General features: G+C 40.0%; 2 protein-coding genes across 2 annotated transcripts; one reads left to right on the forward strand and one right to left on the reverse strand.

Annotated features, from left to right (window-relative positions):
- Window positions 1–5,289: 5,289 nt before the first annotated feature.
- Window positions 5,290–9,754, reverse strand: LOC310872321 (E3 ubiquitin-protein ligase NEURL3). The gene is made up of 4 exons (XM_083784096.1): window positions 9,640–9,754; window positions 6,987–7,580; window positions 6,570–6,734; window positions 5,290–6,424 (listed from the first exon to the last, which is right to left on the reverse strand). Exons 1-4 carry the CDS (start codon window positions 9,722–9,724, stop codon window positions 6,282–6,284), a joined length of 987 nt encoding a protein of 328 aa, XP_083640222.1. The 5' UTR covers window positions 9,725–9,754; the 3' UTR covers window positions 5,290–6,281.
- A 4,197-nt stretch (window positions 9,755–13,951) lies between these two features.
- On the forward strand, window positions 13,952–17,053 carry nkx6.3 (NK6 homeobox 3; the record flags this gene model as incomplete). Its single annotated transcript, XM_083784355.1, has 3 exons — window positions 13,952–14,348; window positions 15,023–15,192; window positions 16,811–17,053. The coding sequence occupies 3 exons, from the start codon at window positions 13,952–13,954 to the stop codon at window positions 17,051–17,053; spliced, it is 810 nt and encodes a 269-aa protein (XP_083640481.1).
- Window positions 17,054–21,502: the final 4,449 nt, after the last annotated feature.

A 21,502-nucleotide genomic window follows, 5' to 3' on the forward strand; every position in this document is an offset into this window, starting at 1 on the left:
TTACATTATTTAGATTTATATTGGATCTCAATGAGGTGGGACAGAACCTGGTGGGTACCACCTCTCATAACACATAGGGGTGCATTGAAGTTGAACATACTGCAAAGACCAAAAGAGAGAAGATTACAACAATCTGCTGGGGAATCAACTGCTCGATATTTTAAGTTTTTATTTTGTTTTTTATGTTACATCTATATTTGAACATCTCAAAATGTTAAGTATCTGAAACAAAAGTATATACATGGCAACCAAAGTTTGTGGTTTAACTGTAATCATCACCCCTCCTCGGAAACATTGGTCTGGTCCTGATAATGTCTATTTAGGGCACACACATGGTAACAGCTGAGAAAGAGAACTCACTAGCAAATGTCTATGTCACTAAAGTGCCGGGGGCAGGGCGGGCCAGGGTGGGAGGTGTAAGCCAAGGTTGGTTGAGTGTGGTGGTGGTAGTGTGAGTGGGGGGGGGGGGGGGGGGGGGGTGGGTGGCGGGAGTGACAGCTGTAATAATGACAGAACACAGTCTGGGAGCTTCTGGCAGCTTCTGGAAAGAGAAGGGAGAAGTGAGATTGCATGACTTGCAATGTACTGTAACTAAAACTAAAAAGTATATGTTGAATACTGGACTTTTACTTGTATGTCTGCATTGTGGTATTGCATAACAATACTTTTAAGTAAACATTTTGAGTTCTTTGTCCACCACTGTCTGTCCATTATGTGGGTCTGAACATAGAATAGAATAGAATGTATTGCCTGTATCATTGTGATAAAGAGTTACTGATTCGGGCAAAAGTCCCTCTTTTGGCCCACATACAGCCTGGACAAAATCGTTGCAATACACAATAGAACACAAAAACAGGAACATAAAACCATGATTTTCATGTCGTTATGATAAATATAAATGAAATGCTAAATGGTGCATTTATACTTTATAGTGCCTTTCTCCAAAGCATTTCACAATGTGCCAAATTCCATGCTGTTAAGATTGTATTGAACACTATACTATGGGTTTATATCAGTCACCCAGAACATCACAGAACTTTTAACGTCAAAAGAGCCTGATCAAATGTCTTGTTCACTTCATTGACACTTTGATGTCTCCAATGTCCTAATTTATGTTATATTTAACCTATTACTGTTGCTATATTAACCTTGTACTTGTTTAGAAGTCTATTTGCCACTCACGTTTTGTTTTTGCATACATGTACAGATTCTTCCAGAAAACCAACTCCTATATGGCTTTTAAATTAAAATTGGTAAAGAAGCTTTCATTATAGCACCACCCGGTGGCCTACCATAGCAATTTGGTGAGGACCTTCATCATCTGGGTACCCACCCCGGCATATTTCACACTCTTCATCGTCTTTTATCACCTCGTGTTGGGTCTGATTTTTCAGGTGTAGATGGATAAAATCTTTGCAGCATTTTGAGCTACTTCTTTATGTCCATTTTACTAGTTTTCTATAGGTATTCTGTTTTCTCACTGAAAAGATTTGAATTTCCCGTGCTGCATGCATCTCCCACACCGGGGTCATCCCTATGTTCCCTCAGCCCTATGTTCCCTCAATCCGATAAGTGCAAGTGTAACTAGAAAGCAGTTCCTGTAGAAACTGCGTGGGCTCGCATAAAATGCAATGTATAAAGTTATTGCTGTGTCAAGTTTGAAACTCGGGGACCGGAGTAATAGTGTTCCCATTGGTGGTCTAAATCCATAATCAAAATTTCGGGACTGTAGCATATTGTAAACTAAAGTAGAAAATGTATTAAAGCTGAAGTAAAAGTTAAAAAAAGTATGAACATTTGTAAAAACTATAGTTTAAGCATAAATAACTGCATAAAGTGGAATAAAGTATGTGGAAGTTGTAGAAGTGTTTTTAAAAGTTTTTCTTTAAATGTAAAAAAAAAAAGTCAAAATAATTGAGGTTTTTTTCTTTTTAAGTAAAAAAAAAAAAAAAAAAAGGTTTACATTTTTTATTTTAAAGTTTTCATTTAGATCATTTTGATAATTTTTTTATAGTTTAAGTTTTTTAAGTTTTTGTAAGTTTTTTTCATTTTTTCAATTTAATTAAATTTTTAAGTTTTTTTTTTTAATTGAAAAAAAACCAAACGTGCGTGCGCTTGCGAGAGCTGTGTAAAGGCCAGCCAATAGGAAGACAGGGTGTGTGTGTGTGCGTGTGTGCGTGCGTGCGTGCTCTTGCGAGAGCTGTGTAAAGGCCAGCCAATTGCACAAATAGCAGACCTACAAGCTCACAAGGTATCGCAGAGCAACTCATTGAGATCTTGTAACTTTAATTTCAGCCCTGTAATTAAGCCCTTATATGTCTCAGCTGTGGAAGTGTAAAAGACTGCCAGCACTATGACTGGGAGATTTCAATGGTCCTGTGTGGCTACAAAATGACCAAAGAACATGCTTGTAAAATGAATATTTTGGCCGGGACGACAATTTGTTTGGTAAATTTTCAAGGAAAGAATTTCAGTTTCTAGTCAAAGAAGCCCCGCACTCTAAGTTGGCACTAATTAGGCGAAACGGCCTGCGATTGAACTGCGATTTCGGAAAAAACGTTTAACGTATTCGAATACGGTTTGAACCACGAAAAAGTGTGAGCTTTCTAAAGTTTAAATCACGTTTCTACGACAAAGTATGCCAGAGTAATGAGGCTGCAAAAGTGAGGTTGATTTAGAGATAAAATCCCATACATTGTCTATGGGAGGAAAAACTATAAATAAAGTTAAATATTTTAAAAAGTATAAACTTTTTCAAAACAACTTTTTCACCAATGAAAGTTCAAAGATAGATGAACATTATAAAGTTTAAATGAAGTTTCAAAGTGAAAGTATGACGGAGTAATAAGAGCTCAAAAAAGTTAACTGTGAAAAATGGGACCTTTCTTCCATCGACTCTCATTATAAAGGATGTAAAAAAAAGTTAAAAAGTATAAAAAGTATAAAACTTTGTAAAAATTAAAATACAAGCACACATCACTGCAAAGAGCTGAACAGTTTGAAGTTTGAACTACATTTCTAGCATAAAGTATGTGGAAGTCGCTGTGGCGAGCCCACAATAAATGTAATAGTGTATTAAGTGTAATACAGACAGCATTTTTTCCCAATGAATTGGCTGACAGCTTGTCTCGTCGGAGGTCACTTATGTGAGTTGACCCTGGTACCTAGGGGTCCCTGGAAGGGCCTCTGCTGTGTTTATATGCTGGTAGAATCTAAAGCAGCAGCATCAAATATTTGCAAGAAAAACTAAATGGGCAGATTGTTTTACAGCCCAAATCGTTGACAGCTGAGTGACAGCTGACATGACAAGCCTCTGTTACAGGTCTCAGGGCTGCTGAGTACCTCATTAACAATTGAACCTGAATAAACAGGGATAATGACGGAGCAATGAAAAGATTTTACGTGTTGCTTTTCTTTCCAGAATGTAACTATAAAATGGTAAATGGTGCATTTATATAGCGCCTTTATCCAAGACCTCTACAGGAAAACAGGCCTGACCCCACTGTCAGGTGTCATCAAGTTCAGAAGGTGGACGTGGATTGGACATGTCTGCAGAATGGACCCAAGTGCCATCCCAAGGGTAGCTATGAGGTGGACACCACCTGGGAAAAGGAAGAGAGGCAGGCCCAAAGAGACCTGGAGAAGATCAGTGGAGAGAGAAATGAAGGAGTTGGGGTGGACCTGGGGACAACTGCAACATTGGGCAGAAGACAGACTGCATTGGCGTTCGTTGGTGAAGACCTTAATTATGTGCTACCTAGCACGAAGAGGATTAAGTAAGTAATGTCAGGATTGAAAGGAATGCAGTGTCACAATAGTAGTTTGATTGGGGACGGGGTGCCCAACCTTGATCAGAGCTGAGGAGGTCTGAGGATCAAAGGGTTTCCATGAATTATGCTTGTTGAGTGTTATTATGATTTAGTTATAATTGTAATTTGACACTTTGAAACACTTTCTAACTATTTACTTGTCCAGTTCTGCCCTCTTTAACAATTATGTCATGCCATGTTCTTTTCCAAAGTGGCATAGATGACTTGACTCACACATACCATGACAAATGTGGTACCGATATTACATACAATACCACAAATCTCCTGCAACATATTAATGAGCATGTCATCCTGACACTATATATTTAAAATTGTGAATATTAAAATATAAGGACATACGAACAGGAAAAGTTGAATCCCGCGGCGGTGGGAATGGGATCATAATCTGCATTGGACTCAACAACTTACTTTGACTGTTCTTTGTGCTGGATTGGAGCAGTTGAAGGAGATAAGGAGGAATATTATATGTCCATTTGAATTAAACGAGATATGGGCTCCGCCATGACACTTTCACATAGTCACACATGCAGTAAACAAACGTGCGCGTCACCACGTGTAGTACACGCAATCACACACACACACACACACACACACACACACACACACACGCGCGCGCGCGCGCGTGCCAGATTTCGAGAGAGAAACCAGCAACGAGGTATGGAAAAACAAACCCAAGCGACGTTACAGACAACAGCCCAGAATGACGAAGTCGCTTACAAAAAGCAAATCTGCCTGCCCTCAATAGTGATATACTTCTCCAGTACTGGCTGGACTGGGGTTTCCATGGTGAGGCGAGGTTAGGGTTGCCATGGAAATTGATTGGTTCAAGCTGTGCACAAGCCTTTGAAAAAAAGGCTGACTTGACTTCAGTTTATCACTACAGCAGCATATGGGTAGGTGACAATGTGACATTATCGACTACAATTATAGCCATGCATGAGCTTGTATTGTTTCCTATAGCCTACTGGGTTTTCATCACTGCCTTGTATTGTAATAATAATTGGTTCAGAATCATCAAACAAACTCTTACTTTACTCTTATTTTAGCAATTCAACACTGGCCCTTAGTGGCCACAATAAGAAGTGCATGCGTTTATTTTACAGGCGGGTTCTTGTCAAAATAATTATTCAGCAGTCAGCACCATGTTTTCAATATTGTATAATTTGTATTAACATTCAGTGAGGGACTCGTCATCTTGATTGGACAGACTTTTATCAGGTAAATTCAAGTCTTGACATTGACAACAAATAGGCTATAATCAGCACAATAACTTAATTAATGTGATGACGATCATGCACAATAAAAGTAGCAATATTTCTGAACACATAAATAATACATAAAATAAATATAATACAAATAGGTAAAGAATAACAAAGTACACACTATGTTAAGAATCTAATCATTTATCATATACAATAACGTATAATACTAATAGAGTATTATCAAATATAACCCTGAGATCAAAAAGTAAAGTATATAAAGTACGTATGTTTTTTTTCCATCCATATATTCCCTATATAGGAATAAAGTATACAATTGTATACAGTACATTCATTGTCTTTAGTGCAATAAGCCTTTTCTTCAGTGAGAGATTAGGTACAAACAGAACTATCTTTTATTTTATTTTATTATTATTATTATTTAAATACAGGAGTTGAAAAATAATAAATGGTGGCACTAACAGCTTCTCTTAAATAACAACAACAAGTATGACATACAAGAGTAAACACAATTTTCACCCCAAAGAAAAAAGACAACAGAAAACAAGACAAACAAACCTTAAATACAGGATCAGTAAAAGTTGAAAAATAAAAGGCAGACAAAACAACAGTACACAACATCCTATAAACAATCATAGGTACATGATACATCCATAATCTGCATTACATCACAGCAATCCAATCACAGTATAGGCTACTTTTAAATCAAAAGTCCAGCAGACCTCAGAACTATCATTTGTAATTGACTTTCACTTTCCACAGCTTCTTCATAGTGCTTCAAACAAAGTGCTTCACTGAGGCCAGTAAGCAGCCTGCAGTGGAGAAAGGTTGGAAAGATCCCAGGGTCGCTGGGGTGACACTGTTTATACCACTGTTTATAGATTTAACCGCTTGAGTCCTACAGTACGTACTTTGTTGTGCGATGAATGGCGAAAAAGGCCAATCTTCAAGATCATAATGCGTCGCATCAACAGCTTGTAGATCTGCAATTGTTTTTTGAGAACATTTAGAAAATTGATCTTTTCACCTATAATGGCATGGCCAGAATATGGAAGCCAGGGTTAATGTGGTTAATAACCAAATAATCATTAGCCCCCTCCCTGGGACCTTCTGCAGCAGAATTCATTTTCACAGCATTAACAGTCCATGGCTGGCCTGTAGCCACCTCTCAGTGAATCTCAGATAGACATTAACAGTGCATGGCTGGCCTGTGGCCTCCTCTCAGTGTATCTCAGATAGACTTTCGACACAGCGGGCAGGTGCCGAACTCCTGGATCACCCTGGTGGTACACTGGTGACATAAGCATGTGTGGCCGCAGCGCAGAGTGACGCTGGCATCTTCTGCCATACACGCCACACAGCTCTTCACAGTCTCTATACGCAGGAAAAGAGACGCATTGATTGTTTTAAATCTACACCATCATGAAAAAGTATGCAATAACAACTTGAATGTATATTTCTTGGACTACTGATTTATAAACATCATCGTTGTGTCTTGGACTGAGCCTGTTTAGTTTACCTGATTTGAGTTCCTTGGCCAGATAGGAAATACAATTGTCCGTGTTTCTGCAGATGCCCTCTGGAGAACAGCTCAAATTGTACTGGTTGTCGACATCAGGTGAGAAAAGGTGTTCCGGAGTGGGGCATGACCTCCGGGATCTCAAAGGTCCTGTTACCTCTGAGCCTGCAACAAGAAATCAAATGTGAGGTGAAGTGGGATGGCAAGTTAAAAAAAAGCATTGTTCTCCAAATAAATAGCAGGCTAATTAACCACTTGAAAATGTTTTAAATCTTTCACCCATGGGTCCCCCGGGCTCTGTACTTCATCCCCTAATTTTGTCCCACTGACCCAAATCTCTTTTGGGTCAGATCTACAAGATGTAAAAAACACTATAGGGCTGGGTTGATGGGTTGATGTGGAATTACGATGAATTACCTAGTAGTAGAATGGAGCATGTTTGTCCGTAGACGTCAACCATGGCCCATAGGGGCCGACAGAAATTCACTCCTCCCTTCAGTTTATACTTGGCAACGTCGTTCGTCTTCTTAAAGCAGATGTTACCGCCAGAAGAAACCCAGAACTCAAGCTCTGAACCCGAGCAGCAGAGGCTCTCAGGTAAGGGTGCGGCCCAGTGCCCGGGTGTGTCTGTGAGGTCGGGGATAGCCATGGAGGGCAGAGGGAGAGCCCTGGACGTCGGTGGAACGTTGGTGAAGCCCACTCGCAGCGCCCCTTGCCATTTCGGAGTGTTTCCCACCATCACTCTCAGACGCAGCCTCTCCCGTACCTTCAGCGGGCGGCTGCTGAACACCAGGCCATGTCTGAATGTACCCGGAGTCCTCTCTGCCAGTCTGTCCCCTTGGCTCAGGCTGACCTGCTCACCCACGGCCTGCATGTGGAAGGTTAAAGGACCGAGACAGAACATCCCACACCTGTGTGAAGCCCTACACACACCGGGTGAGAATAACGGCGGCGGCTGTTTTGACGCGCGGCGTTCGCAGACGGTGTGTTTAGCCCTTGACTCCTCTGGTCCTGCAGAGAGAGAGACAGAGAGAGAGAGGAAGCTTGCTTAAAATAAAATGAAAACTGGAGCACATAGAATGTTAACAGCTTTGATTGATTGATTGATTGAAATATTTATTAACAGTTTGCAGAATTACGGTACATTTCAAGCACAAACTCAATACAAAGACTGTTAACTGTGAGTGGACGACCCAATTAAGCATTACACTTGTTTACAAGAGGGTCCACCATGTTCAATTCATCAAAACATTTAGAGACGTACAAATAGACACTTCTATATAGTCAAAGAACAGAACTGGAATTCATCATAAAGGAGGTAAAAAGGGAAAAGAAACCTATACAGCGAGGGGAAAACGGGGGGGCGGTGGGGGGGATTCAGATTTTACGGGGGCCAGTTTCGAATTGCAGCCGTCCGTAGGTGCCCTTTGAGAGCGGTTTTGAAGGAGTCAAGGGATTCACATGTTGGTAGGGCGTTCCACATTTTGGTGGCATAAGAGCGAAAATAATTTATTCCCTTGTTTGTGCCGAATCTGGGTTGTACATGGTTCGTTGCACTCCCTCTGGTGTTGTGGGTGTGGACTTCGTTAACATTAAGGAAGTATCTAGACAGGTACATGGGTATCTTGGTGGTGTATCGAATCCATTGCAAGATGCTGTACTCTGTCGTCGACCCTAAGCCATTCCAGCCTGTCAAAGTGGGCAGGAGTGAAGTGGGTTCGGGGGGGTGAGGCCAAGTAGGAGCCTGCCCAGTTTGTTTTGGGAAGTCTGGAGCCTAGTTTTAAGGGACTTTGAGGTGCTGTGGTACCAGGAGGTGCATGCATAGTCAAAGAAACCTTGTACGAGGGCTCCTGTTAAGGTCTTCAAGGTGTTTTTGTTGACCAGAGAGGAGATCCTGTAAAGGAAATACTATTAGAACCAAAGAGAATGGATTCAGTTTTTCCCAGCTCTATAAATAATAATAATTAGTAGTGAAAATTGACGATCTACGAGCTCACAAAGTAGGCCCATTGCATTGCGATATGTTGTGATCTTGTAGGCCTATGTAGATCTATTGTCGCTTGAAAATGTTTAAACAATATATTCACATTGCTCATTATGACATGTCCAAAGTGGTTAAATATGAGGAACACGAGGGTCATGGAAGAGCAAACAACGAATGTTTACTCTGAATGAATGGAATGAGTGTGATGATTTATTTTACATACTGCAGTGAATAAAAACTAGATCTAAAATTAGATTTGTGCTTTACAGAATGAAATGAACACAGCGCTAAGAGGAAGAGGTTTGTTGACTGAAAGATGGTTAAAAAAGAAAAGATAGGGGAAGATGAAAACAAGGTTGACTGCCAAGTAAAAATTAAAGTAACTTCTTATCTGTCCAGAAGTCCCCCATCACAATTCTGAATGTATTTTCTATTGGCTATGGTAAGTCATGTGTCATATGGTAAGCTAATAAGCAACTGTTAACATTTGCATAGGCAGTTTATGATGATATGTTTCTTTTGCCAAAAGGCAAATGAAAAAATCATCTCCTCAATTTTAGGTTTATATTTGAAAAGAATCCATTCATACGTATAAGTGGAAAATGAGTGCTATTAATGCATACATATGTGATATAGCGATAAAGTGACACTGCTGTACACTTGTACAGGGTTTATGAGAGGGAATTAGTACTGTGTAGTGTATACACTAATTCCCTCTCATAAACAAACCCTGGTCTAACCAAAACTAGCCTACTAGTTGATCAGAAATGAACTATGTGGCTGTCTGAATGACATAATCTGCAGCATCATTTTACTGTAAGCATTGCAAGCGTCATAGGCCTGCATGGACATGCATTACTTCCTGCTTACATCATGCATTGCATCCCTGCCTTGTAATGCTGCAATACATTTCGGCTTATGGTGATATTTTGCATCCTCATCTTTAGACGATGAGTAATCATCGATAAGACTAAAGGTGAAACGATTTTCATTGAGTCACATTTTGTTAAATGCAGGACTCTGAGGTCATTTCAGGATTTTACCATGTAGTAATATGAGTTGTATATAATGTAAACAAAGCCTTACTAGACTCGGTGGTGCAGATCTTGTCCATCATCTTGAAGAGGTCAGGGAGTGCGTCGAGCATGTCTAGGAGACTATTTACATACATCTGTGTCTTGTTGAGTTGTTTGGTTTTCTGACGAGGTGGGTGTAGTGGTTTGCTTTTATACCCCTGCTGGTCCACACACGTGCAAGAGGCTGACATACAAAACAATCACAACCAAAGGGGAGGGACTTTGGAAAAGTACCCAAAGTTACTCAGGCAGGAGGCTGAGACCGCCTTCCCTTGGCTTGGTGCCAAACTCTGAGCGCCCAAAAGTGTATTATTTTGCATTTAGCTCAAAATTACACTGTCACACAAAAGTAGCACAAATAGCAGATCTACAAGCTCACAACATCCCAGTGCCATGTGTTGTGAGCTTGTATGTGAGTATGCCATTTCTTTTTTGCTATATCTGAATCTCTTATAAGTGAAAGTGAAAGTGGTTAACACCAACATTTCACTGCACTTAATTTGATTTAGCAACGTTTCAGTCGGTCAGACCTTTATCAGGCAGTCTGTAAGCGCAGACAGTGTGCAGGATTCCAGTTTGAAGATTTATACTTGAAATTATTCATTGAATTCATTAAATACAAAAATGTCAGTGGACACTTAATGCATAGTGATCTAAACAGTGACTGTTATAACATTATTACTTGTGACTATTATACCCCGTTTTATTATACTATGTGTTAGACAATGCTGGTCTGGTTGAGTGTACCACACCAACATTTCATTACACATACAAGCATAATTTAACCATTTTCTGATGGATACTTGGCTGTGCTGTGTGGATGCTTGGCTTCAGCACTGCATTGTATAATATTTTTATGCTATGTTGGTGAATTGGATACATAGGACCACAATAGAAACAAGTAGGCCTACCTAGGGATTGTTTTTCTGTTATCCTTTTTTGACTAATAAATTATTCAATCAATCAATCTGTTACAAAGGGCATTTTCTATCAATGCAAAGCCCCAGTTCAACCTCAACAACATTGATTTATTTATTGATTGATTGAATACTTTATTAGCACTAGCAATTTACAAAACAAAAGTACAGTTTGATACAAGGTCTGCCAAGAGACTTAAACCCAAGAAAGCCTATATGGCTATGGCTTCATTGGCTTGTTTTCCATTGGGGTCCTTTTGTACTCAATGAATCAAAAACACAATCTGCCGTTGAATCTGATCTGTACACAAGTTCAACATTTACACAGCTACGCAGTGATATCAGTTTCGTTATAAGATATTGTTGTCCTTGTGGTTAATGTTGTATTGCTCATGTGTCTGATACCCGCTTCATATGTTTGGGAAGGGCAAAGGTTTTACAAGATATGGGCAATTTAAACATTGCATTGTCCCACTAAATGAGCATATTGTGAATTCAATGCCACAGTCGAAGGAAATAACAAAACCAAAACTCAATGGGTCTTTCACGTGCTGCACTGCAGTTAGGTGTGTGCATGTAGAGTAGACTATATATACTATGTAGTGTATACTAGTATAGAAGCTGTCAGTTTTCTGAACCTAAATAATGGCTGGGGAGTTTTGCTGCCCCCTAAAGGAGAATGCACGTTGTGCTCATGTGACCGACACTGAGTCAAGTCTTCATGTGACAAGATGATGAGGACCAGAGGAGGAGCAGCCAAAATTCCAGAATTGCATCATCCTCATTCTTGGAGTCTTGGAAAGTTACTGTCCTTTCTTTCTGTCATCTTGCATAACCGTTTTGGTTTCATTTTTTATTCAGATTGACCCTGCTCCCTTTCTTTTAAAGAGCTCAACATTCAAGACTAGAAGACTATAGAACAGGATACTTTTGGTTCATAATTATCAAGGCACAATAATACAATAAATGCTGCCATTGAACAAAGCTACATATAAATGAAAAATAACGGAACAATGGAGAGCCCGCCTGAATGATAAATAAAGCATATTAAAGGATGATACGCCTGGAAGCATGAGTTAAGTCCGTTGCTCTCCCCAGGTTGGCGGAGGGTGTGTAGAGCCCAGGATCACATTAGATGATTGACACAGGGGTGAAAAATGGGTTACAAAAATCGTGGGATAAAAAATATATATGAAAAAAAAGAAAAGAAAAGGATGATACGCCAAATTACAACTGTACTTGTGATTTACGCACAGTAGCCTATTTGTATATATTTTTTGTGGGATACATTGTTGTTTTTTGTTGAGTATAGCCTATAGAAGATTATAAAACTATTATTACAGTTACAGTATAAGCCTCTCATACTCACACAAAACACATTCAACATGCCCACTCGTTGCCCCTTCAATGAACCAGGGTCCTCATCCAACTGGGGAAATCCCAAACTTCCCCCACCCCTTACCATGGTTAGGGTACTCCCCTCTCTCTCTCTCACACACACACACACACACACACACACACACACAGTCTGTTAATAATTGATGTTCTCTGTGCTTGCAAAGTAACAATGCCGTGAGTGTGTATGCAAAGTGAGGGTGCTGCTGAGATCTGTGTTCACGCATTTATCTTTGTGTGCACGCTGTCTACACGTGTGTGCGTGCATCTACATGTGTGTGCGTGAGTGTGTCACATGTGCACGCGTGTTTGTGCAGACTTCTCTTGGAGGGATAGAATTGAGTCAGCTGCACTCTCAACATATAAAGTGTTGTAATTGATAGAAAATAAGTAGTTTTTGGGTGAACTAAACTACTGCTCTAAAAGCACAGGCCATGTCAATCTACTGCATTCTATCATGTTTAAGAGCAAATAGAATGTATGTGTGCAAGTTTAAGTGTAACTCAAACATATACCGGTAATGAAAAAGTAAAATAATTTTATAAGCAGTTCCCATGAAATTAAGAAAAGGCAGGAAGTATCAAGCTGGTAAAACAATATTCAGTATGTTATTTTGTGTGTTTTTACTTGTGTATAGTGTTTGTGATGTTATTTTCCCCAGGGGGATCATGTTTTGATATACTGCATTTGTTCTTTGAACTTCTCCAATTCAATCTGTAACCACTTCCAAAAGGTCTCATAAGCTTCGCCCTCACTTGAACTAAAACTCCACTGAATGTTATATCAATGTGACGATGATGAATAATGAAGAGATATATGAGATGCAGTCAATCACACATGTCTACTGAATTACAGCTGCTGGTAGGCTGAGCAAGACAATTTATCCCAAGACAATTTATCCCCATTATGAGGGAAACATTTTCAGAAATGCTATGCTTTGAATTAGAAGGTTCACATGCATTTCTAGGATTTCCTTTTTGCCTCTGGGTACATCTCAATCAAAAGGCTAAAGCTAAACGTATTCATTCTGTAATGATACTTATAAAATGCTACAGTTGCGTCTATAAGTACACAAAGATTATAAGTGATGTCTGACATACCCCTTTTAATTCATTATTGCACTCATACAATCATATTTTCTAATACAGGAAAATAAAAGGGGACAAAAAAGAAAGAAGGCAACAGTCATATCTATATAAGAATGTTTAATAAACAATGTGCCAAAAAAGGGTTATAATATGAACACAAGGAATAATTTGTTTTAAGAACCCAACACATTGGCATCAATTTAAACTAAAAACTGTATTTTGGGAACAAGGAAAGTGTTATTCTGTGTATTTCAGGTCCATGCAGGCAGCAAGCCGTCTCTGCTCCACCACACTCGGCTGGCCGTGCATGGCAGGCCATCAAAAACCAACTTGTTCCCACTCCACCTGTTCAAAACACTATCAATCTGCTGCCTTCCAATGACAGGCTTGGCTTTCACTGGGGAGCCAATGGAAATGCACTGGAGGTCTGAGCCCGACCAATCGAGGGCGGGATTCTAATGTGGCCAGTCTTTATCAAGGTGCCACTTCCATTTTCAAGATAACGCTTATTTATGACCCCTGAGGAGAAAGCTGACGGGAGGCATCGGTCTTTTAGGAGCCACTGTGAAATCCTTCTGAAGGTGATTATGGAATTATCATACACCACACTATGGCTAAGAACAGGTGAGGGGAGAGAGTGAAGAAAGCCTTTCTATTGGCACTAGAATACTCCACGCTGTAGTAGCAACTTTCGCAGACATCAGGGACTTATTGGAAGAAACTTGGTGAAAAGGTAGCGGATAGCAGCATCCATTGAGTTAATCATTTGAACATATAGAGACTGGGGGCGCGATTATAAATCTGTCAGGTGTGCACAAGTGGACTCCCGTGGGCCAAACTGGGTCCGCCTGACCTGACCTGACCAACTGGACGTTGCTGTGGGCAAGTGAGTCGGTGTAACCCGGAGACAGAGACACTTCCCATGGATCCAAACATCCAGGGGTCTTTTCTGTTCAACAACGGCCTGAATCAGTTCCCCTCGGATCTCAAGGCACCGGTGTGCCAATACTCCGTACCCAACTCCTTCTATAAACTCAACCCGGGCCTGAACAACCAGCTGGCAGCAGGCACCCCTCACGGCATCAGCGACATCCTCAGCCGCTCCATGGTGGGCATGGGAACATCAGGCACCACCACACTGCTCTCCGGATACTCCACGATGGGAGGCTTTGGCCCGTCCGTTACCGGCGCCGGGATGTACTATAACCGTGACTACAACGGCTTCGCTAAGCCGGACTGCCCTATGAAGGCTCGCAGCGTCAGCTGCTGGGCTGAGAACGGCTACGACTGGCGAGGAGGGAGGCAGCAATGCGCCAACAGTGAGTCTCTCGAACGTTCTTGTCTGACCTCCGCATGCACACGAGTCACACAATAGAACAAGTTCCTCTCCTTGCTAGACCATTTCTCTGTCGTGCAGAAGTTACCTTCCTCTGTCAACATGTCTTGTTACTTTGCTGACAGAGATGCCAGATGCTTTCACTCAAGTAAATGACTTGGCAGTTGGCAGTAAGTGTTGCTCTAGTGAAGTCTGTATGTATTTATGAAGCATCACAGTGTCTTATGAAAGCCCATAGAATGTGGTGAACACAAAGACGGTAACTATATGTGTAATGATGACATGCATTTCCTGTTGCAAAGGGTTTCATTTGTTTTATGGTACAACTAAACTTGGGTGATGAATTAATGTGGCATATCGATGCCGCTATATATTTACGAGTCATATGTGAAAAAGATAAAGCCGTATGAAAATGTCTGATACATTGAATGCCACATGCCAGAATAATTGGTAATGTTAAATGTAAAATTGTATTTCTTGTCATTTTGCTTCTGATAAGTTGCAAACAAAATTAACGTGCAATTATTTTGATTTAGATTTAACTTCTCAGTGATCTGGAATAATGTATTAGATTATCCCGTGTGAATATACTTTTACGTACCCGTGCAAGTATATTATTTACGTGTTCAAGTGTTCTGTATTTATTTTTAATTCCAGACAATAATACTCTGGGGGAGATGTCAGGCAGGAAGAAACACACTAGGCCAACATTCAGTGGACATCAGATATTTGCCCTGGAGAAAACCTTTGAGCAAACCAAGTACCTGGCGGGACCGGAGAGAGCCAGACTGGCTTATTCCCTGGGCATGACAGAGTCGCAAGTCAAGGTAAATTTTGTCTTATTCCCTCCTGGGCATGATAGTCACAAGTCACGGTACTCCCCGTAAACCAACACCCTACTGCATCAAACTGCAGTGTCACACAAAAGCATCAAAACTAGCATATTATCTACAAACTCAAAATGTGGCACAAATCGCAGCGTTTTCAAGCTTGTAGATCTGCTACTTTTGCTGATTTAGAATTTGAATCCTGAAAAGTAGCAGTTTTAGTTTTTCGGACATACTGTATGAGGTTTCCACCCGACAGTCAGAGGCCATTTACATTTCTGTCACATTCTGTATAGAATGACTACTCAGTGCAGTTAGTGCACTTGTGTTACATCTATCAACAGCATTAAAAGGTTGAGACAGTGCAAATGTCACTGGTGATGCCCATACAGGTAGGCAAGATCAAAAGAAAAATATTTACTACATATATATATATACATATATATATATATATATATATATATATATGGAAAGTGAAAATGCACTAGTTTGGGTCCCGGGCAAACATAATTTCCCTTTTGGGTCACGGGCTAAAACGTTTGGGTTAATAATGGCCATACACTATGTCCTTCCTTGAAGTGAAGTTCATTATAATAATTGAAGAGTTTAGCAGGGGTCGGCAACCTTTTTGACATGAAGTGCCATGTTTTTATTTTCTTGATAGTCGTCAGTGTGCCAGTGACACCACATCCAAATTATATATATATATAAAATCTCCCAGACTCCCTCCCCAGTCAGAGTTATAGGAGTTTGAATGAATGTATAATTATGTCACTGTGCAGGATGTAATTTGCATAGATCTATACGTGAGGGGACTTAATTTAACTGGGTTTTTTTATATATAAAAATTGTAAAGAAAAACCCTCTCTCACATGTATGCCAGTGATCACCCTCCCCTGTGCCAATGTTGGCACCCGCTGCGTGCCTATTAGCCTAAGGTTGCCTACCCCTGGTTTAGATTTCCATCCTTTATCAAATGCGGGCTCAAACTCCAATGAAATAACCTGACATTTTACCAGTTAAGGAAGCGTATAGCAGATTTAAATTCCCAAATCCTGTACTCATACTGTTGGACCAGATTTATTTATTGTTCCATTATTTTAAAAGGAGTCTGAACTTCGAAACTTGTAACCTGTGATTTATTTGCAATATAGGGCTGTTTGATCTGATCAATTTGTTTGTTTGTTTATTCCAATTATTATTGGTCCTGAAGAAAACTAAGAAAATGATGTAGCGTGTGTGTGTGTGTGTGTCGCACGCGTGTGTCACTGGCCATACGTAGGCTAGGCAGTGACGAGTGACTACTTTAATTTCGCATTAAATAGCTAAGTAGCCTATAGCTCTGGTCCATAGCCTTCTAGGCTTCTACTGCTTACGGCTATGGACCAGAGCTAGTAGTAGCCTAGCTACTGAACTTTCAGACCCCTTTTTTATACCCCCAAACTGTTTGAGCGCGTTGTTTCAGCCTCAAACAAGTTTGGATTTGCTGGAAATCGTCGTCAACTTTCTCCAGTAGGCTACGTGACTAACGTGACCGCACTGCAGCTTCCTTGTGTTGTGAGTCACTGTCAGACAGAATAATGACGGATCTCTCTCGCTCTCTGCCTCTCCTGACTAGGTGTGGTTCCAGAATCGACGTACCAAGTGGAGGAAGAAGAGCGCGTCGGAGCCCAGCTCCACGCAGGCCGGCTGCCACGGGGGTCCGGGCGGCGTGGGGGGAGACGCCTCGGAGAACGAGGTGGAGGACGAGGAGTACAACAAGCCCCTGGACCCGGACTCTGACGACGAGAAGATCCGCCTGCTGCTGCGCAAGCACCGCAGAGCCTTCTCCGTGCTGCGCATTGGACCGCACCACGTTTGAATTGAATTGAGACGTGTGACGCACATGTCACATGGGATGTGATGAGAGCGCACCCGCATTCGCACGCACGCACACGCACGCACACACACACACACACACACACACACACACACACACACACACACACACACACACACACACACACACACACACACACACACACACACACACACACACACACACACACACACACACACATTGATGGAAAAAGTACTCAAATATACAAAGTATATAAAAGTACAAAAGCTATTTTGGCATCAAAATGTAGGCTACAAAAAGTAGAAATTACTTTATTATGCAGATGTCCCATTTCAAGTTTTCAAATGTATAAAAATCAGCAGATCTACAAGCTATTTGTAGGCTGAAGTCGTTAATATGTTTCATACTAATAACCAAAATCAAAGTAACTACAAAGAAACTAGTAACACAAGTTTTCAAATAAATGTAGTGGCGTAAAAGTACAATATTTGGATCTGAGATGTAGGCCTAGTGGAGTTAGTAGAAGTAAAAGTATTGGAAATGGAAATACTCAAGTAAAGTAGCCTACAAATACCTCAAAATTGTACTCAAATACAGTAGCCTACTTAAGTAAATGTACTTCACTTTCGACCACTGCACATACACACACACACACACACACACACACGTATTCACATGTGCGTGCACAAACACGCATGTTGTAACCAAAAGGTATAGGCCTACAGATGTCACTCAAAACATATACTTGGACGGACCTGTATTAAGCATGTTCAACATATGCTTACTTAGTCTATATACCAAAAAACAAGTCTGATTTATCTTGTAAGTAAGAGATGAGCTGGTGCAGCAGCCCCATCATTTTTGTAAGAAACTCAAATCCAATCTGAGAAAACAACATAAAAAATACTGCACGATTCTGTTTGTGTCTACATTAGGCTCGCGTTTTACTTCTACATAGGAGGGTGTAGGTAGGCTATAAGACGATTTCTTTATGCTTTATTTTGCCATTGTTTATACACTTATCTCCGAATCAGATATTGTGCTGGGCACAATCAGCACATGCAGCTTTGTTTTTGTTTTTTTGCACTGTTGACTTGCAAATGGGAAACTTTAATTTTACTACCTGCAATGTTTTATTCCAGAGGTTACAAATAAAAACAGCAGCAACACTTTTACTGTACATCCACTTATATGTAAACATTGCCATATACAATCAATTCTTACTTCACAACCCACACAGTAACCCTGAGAGTGAAACATTATTGATTGATTGATTGATTGATTGAATACTTTATTAACAGTTTGCAGAAGAAAGCACAGGAGGTACAGTTAAATAAAAGAGGCTTTTAAAACCCCAAAAAGCCTTGTTTCTATTTGGGTCCTTCATATTCAATTCATCTGACCCAAATACATTTTTGACTTTCAAATTAAATCATCACTCTATTATTTAACTGTGGAGAATGAAAAAATATATATAATGTCTTGGGTTCACAAAAATCACCATGTAAAGAAAGCCGGCAGTGGGACAAATGTTTCATACAGTTAGCGGTATTATTAAAAGCTTTAAGTGAGGTGACCACAGGCGTTTGGAAACACTGTTATAACGGGACTGAAGTAAAGTTTAGTGTGCAGGTGAAGCACTACGTGGTGATAAACCTGCAAGCATTTAATTTCAGTGGACCTCTGAAATATTGTACAATAAATTATTGTGAATTATTTATTGATTTTGATGGTCAATGTGTCATCCTTTATAAACAAAACACTCTTTCATGAAAGGAATAGGACATAGCGGTGCCCTATATTCCACTGGAAAATGAGCCATTCCTTTGGGCTCATTCCTTTTTCAAAGATATTTCTATCAATTATTTTAAGCCTAGAATCAAGCCATCCAGGATCCTGATGAATCATGACCATAAAACCTTTGATTCTGAATCAAAGCTTTTATGGTCATGATTCACAAGGAGGCTGGATGGCTTGATTCTAGGCTTTAAATAATTTATATAAATATCTCTGGAAATCTCTATATGGGAAAAATGAATAGCTTATTTTCGAGTGGCACTGCAAAATGGCTGCCACTGCTATGCACAACACAAACATGAAATTACAGTGGAAAGAAAGGCACAATCATGGAGGACAGTTAAGGGTCAAAGGTCAAATCTTGTGTAATTTACCAGTGTTCTGCAGCTGCATTGAATATAACAGCAAGCCGTCCGAACATTAAAATCAATGACCGTATAGAACCACTCCAATCAACATTTAGGATCAAATGAGACACACCCTGTTCAGCAAACTGCTGTTAAAGCATATGGTTCCTACTGTAATAGTTTAATGTTAATGGTGACCAAAGGTCACAGCTTTGGTTGTAAATTGAGAATCAACAAATGTCTACACAAAAAAAACCTCTTGAGCCAAGAATGAACTCAGAGACAAATCTTCCACTTACAGTATAGAGATACTGTAATAGTCACATCAAGCTGGATTTATTTATTAGCCTTGATGCTCATTTAATAAACAGTTAATGCTACTAGAGTGAATGACACGAGCTAACACAAAAAAGTAACACATTTCCACAAATATCTTTTTTTGTTTCCTATATCTTTGCATGTCCCCATTCTTCTGACGATGAGTGAGCATGAACATGCCTGAAATGTGGGGTATATATGTCTGATTCAGAGTCACAGTCCCCATTTCATCAGCCTTTTCTTTCTTTCTTTCTTTCTTTTTGTCTTTTTCTTTCTTTCATCCTTGCTTGGCATTTAAAGGCCATCCATCTGAACAAGATGCCCACTTCTGACTGCCCTAAATAGCCTGTCCATTCCACCTTCAGAGCACAGGCTTAATATCTCATATATTCCTGTTGTCATTCTTCTTTTCTGCCACCAAATAAGCATGGCTCACCCCACAGCTGAATTCTATGACCGCAGAATATAGAACGCAATCAAATCATTCACCTTGGGACATTTTTTTGCCAAAGCTATAAGCACGACGAGTGCAATAGAATCCTCAACCATCTAGCCTAACGATTTTTGCTTGACCTACCTAAAGGTCATTTGTTAGTCCAGTGGTTCTCAAACTTTTTAATTTCAAGGACTACCAGTAACTCAACTCAACAAAAACTGTAAAGAGTGTACAAATGGTACCAAATAGAAGGGTCCATTTGGTAATGGACCTGTAAGTGTCCATTTGGACCCATTTTGGGCGGGAACCCCTTTTGGTGTTAGCATTATGCTATGCTTTAGCTATTGAAAAATAGCAGATCTACAAGCTCATAGCACGCCACTCTACGAGCTTGTAGGTCTGCTATTTTTGAAAAATCAAAGAACGACTGACATAGAAACATAGCTTTTTTAGAAAACTGTCAGGATGTAGAAGACATTTTTAGAATCTGATCTCAGGTCAGAATGGGTTAATAATACATACCCAAAAACAGGGAGGCCAGCTTGAAAGGAGTTAATGTTTGCTTAACCTGCGGTTCGGTTCGGCCAGAGAGCAACACGTCAAAATGTTTACTCAGAGAGTTGTACTCTATGCCGATGGCATGCGGCAGTAGTATAGCCTGTTACCTAACCATTCTGGTCTGTCTAGTGTCTACCTCTGGAAAACTACTGGAAAGAAACACATGTTCATCACATGAAGACAACCGTGTGCCTTTTTCATAGCCTCATATAACCTCATTATATATAGTAGTATATATAGCATTGTTTCCCAAAACAGTGGGATGGGCTGGGACCCATTTATGGAGTCATGGACCAATCAGTATGGGTCGGGCGTAATATACCCTTTTATTTTATTTTTCAATGATTTATTTTATATATAAAAAAATAAATGTATGACAAAAACAAAATCACAATTTTAAACTTTTTTTAAAGAATCCCATTAAAAACTAAATAATAAAAATCCATTAATTAGAGGGTGAAAAAATGCTTTTATTACAGTAAGTAGTGGAAATAGCCACTGGACTTAGTCATATGCTATAACGAGCTGCTCTACAAGCTGACAACGCATTGCATTTTGCATATTGGCTATTTCCACCAACATGCCTTCTAGTATTTCTCAGAAAGCAAACTGTGCCCGCAGGAATGTGCAATGGAAATGGAAATGGAATGGAATGGAAACTATTCAATTCAAACTGGAAGAGCAGACTATCACTATTACCGGTAAGAGATTGTAATCAGTCGAGTATGCCGAGTATGACATTGCAACATGCTTGTGAGAGAAATATTTTTTATTAATTTGCAAAAAGTGGAAATATCACAGGAATGTAGTGTTTAATTGACTGAATAAATGACTGCATTGGTGCTTTGATCTAATGGTGCTGTACACTCTAACTATATTCATTTCCAACACTATAGGGAGCATTAGGCTAGTGCGTTGATGACCAAAGCATGATACAAGTATACAAGTCTAATATAGACACGCGTCCAGCCGTCCACCCCCACTCACACACATAAATTATTAAATCAATCATGA

This window comes from Protomyctophum parallelum, assembly GCF_964188405.1.
Source record: "Protomyctophum parallelum genome assembly, chromosome: 15".
Classification (NCBI taxonomy): Eukaryota; Metazoa; Chordata; class Actinopteri; order Myctophiformes; family Myctophidae; genus Protomyctophum; species Protomyctophum parallelum.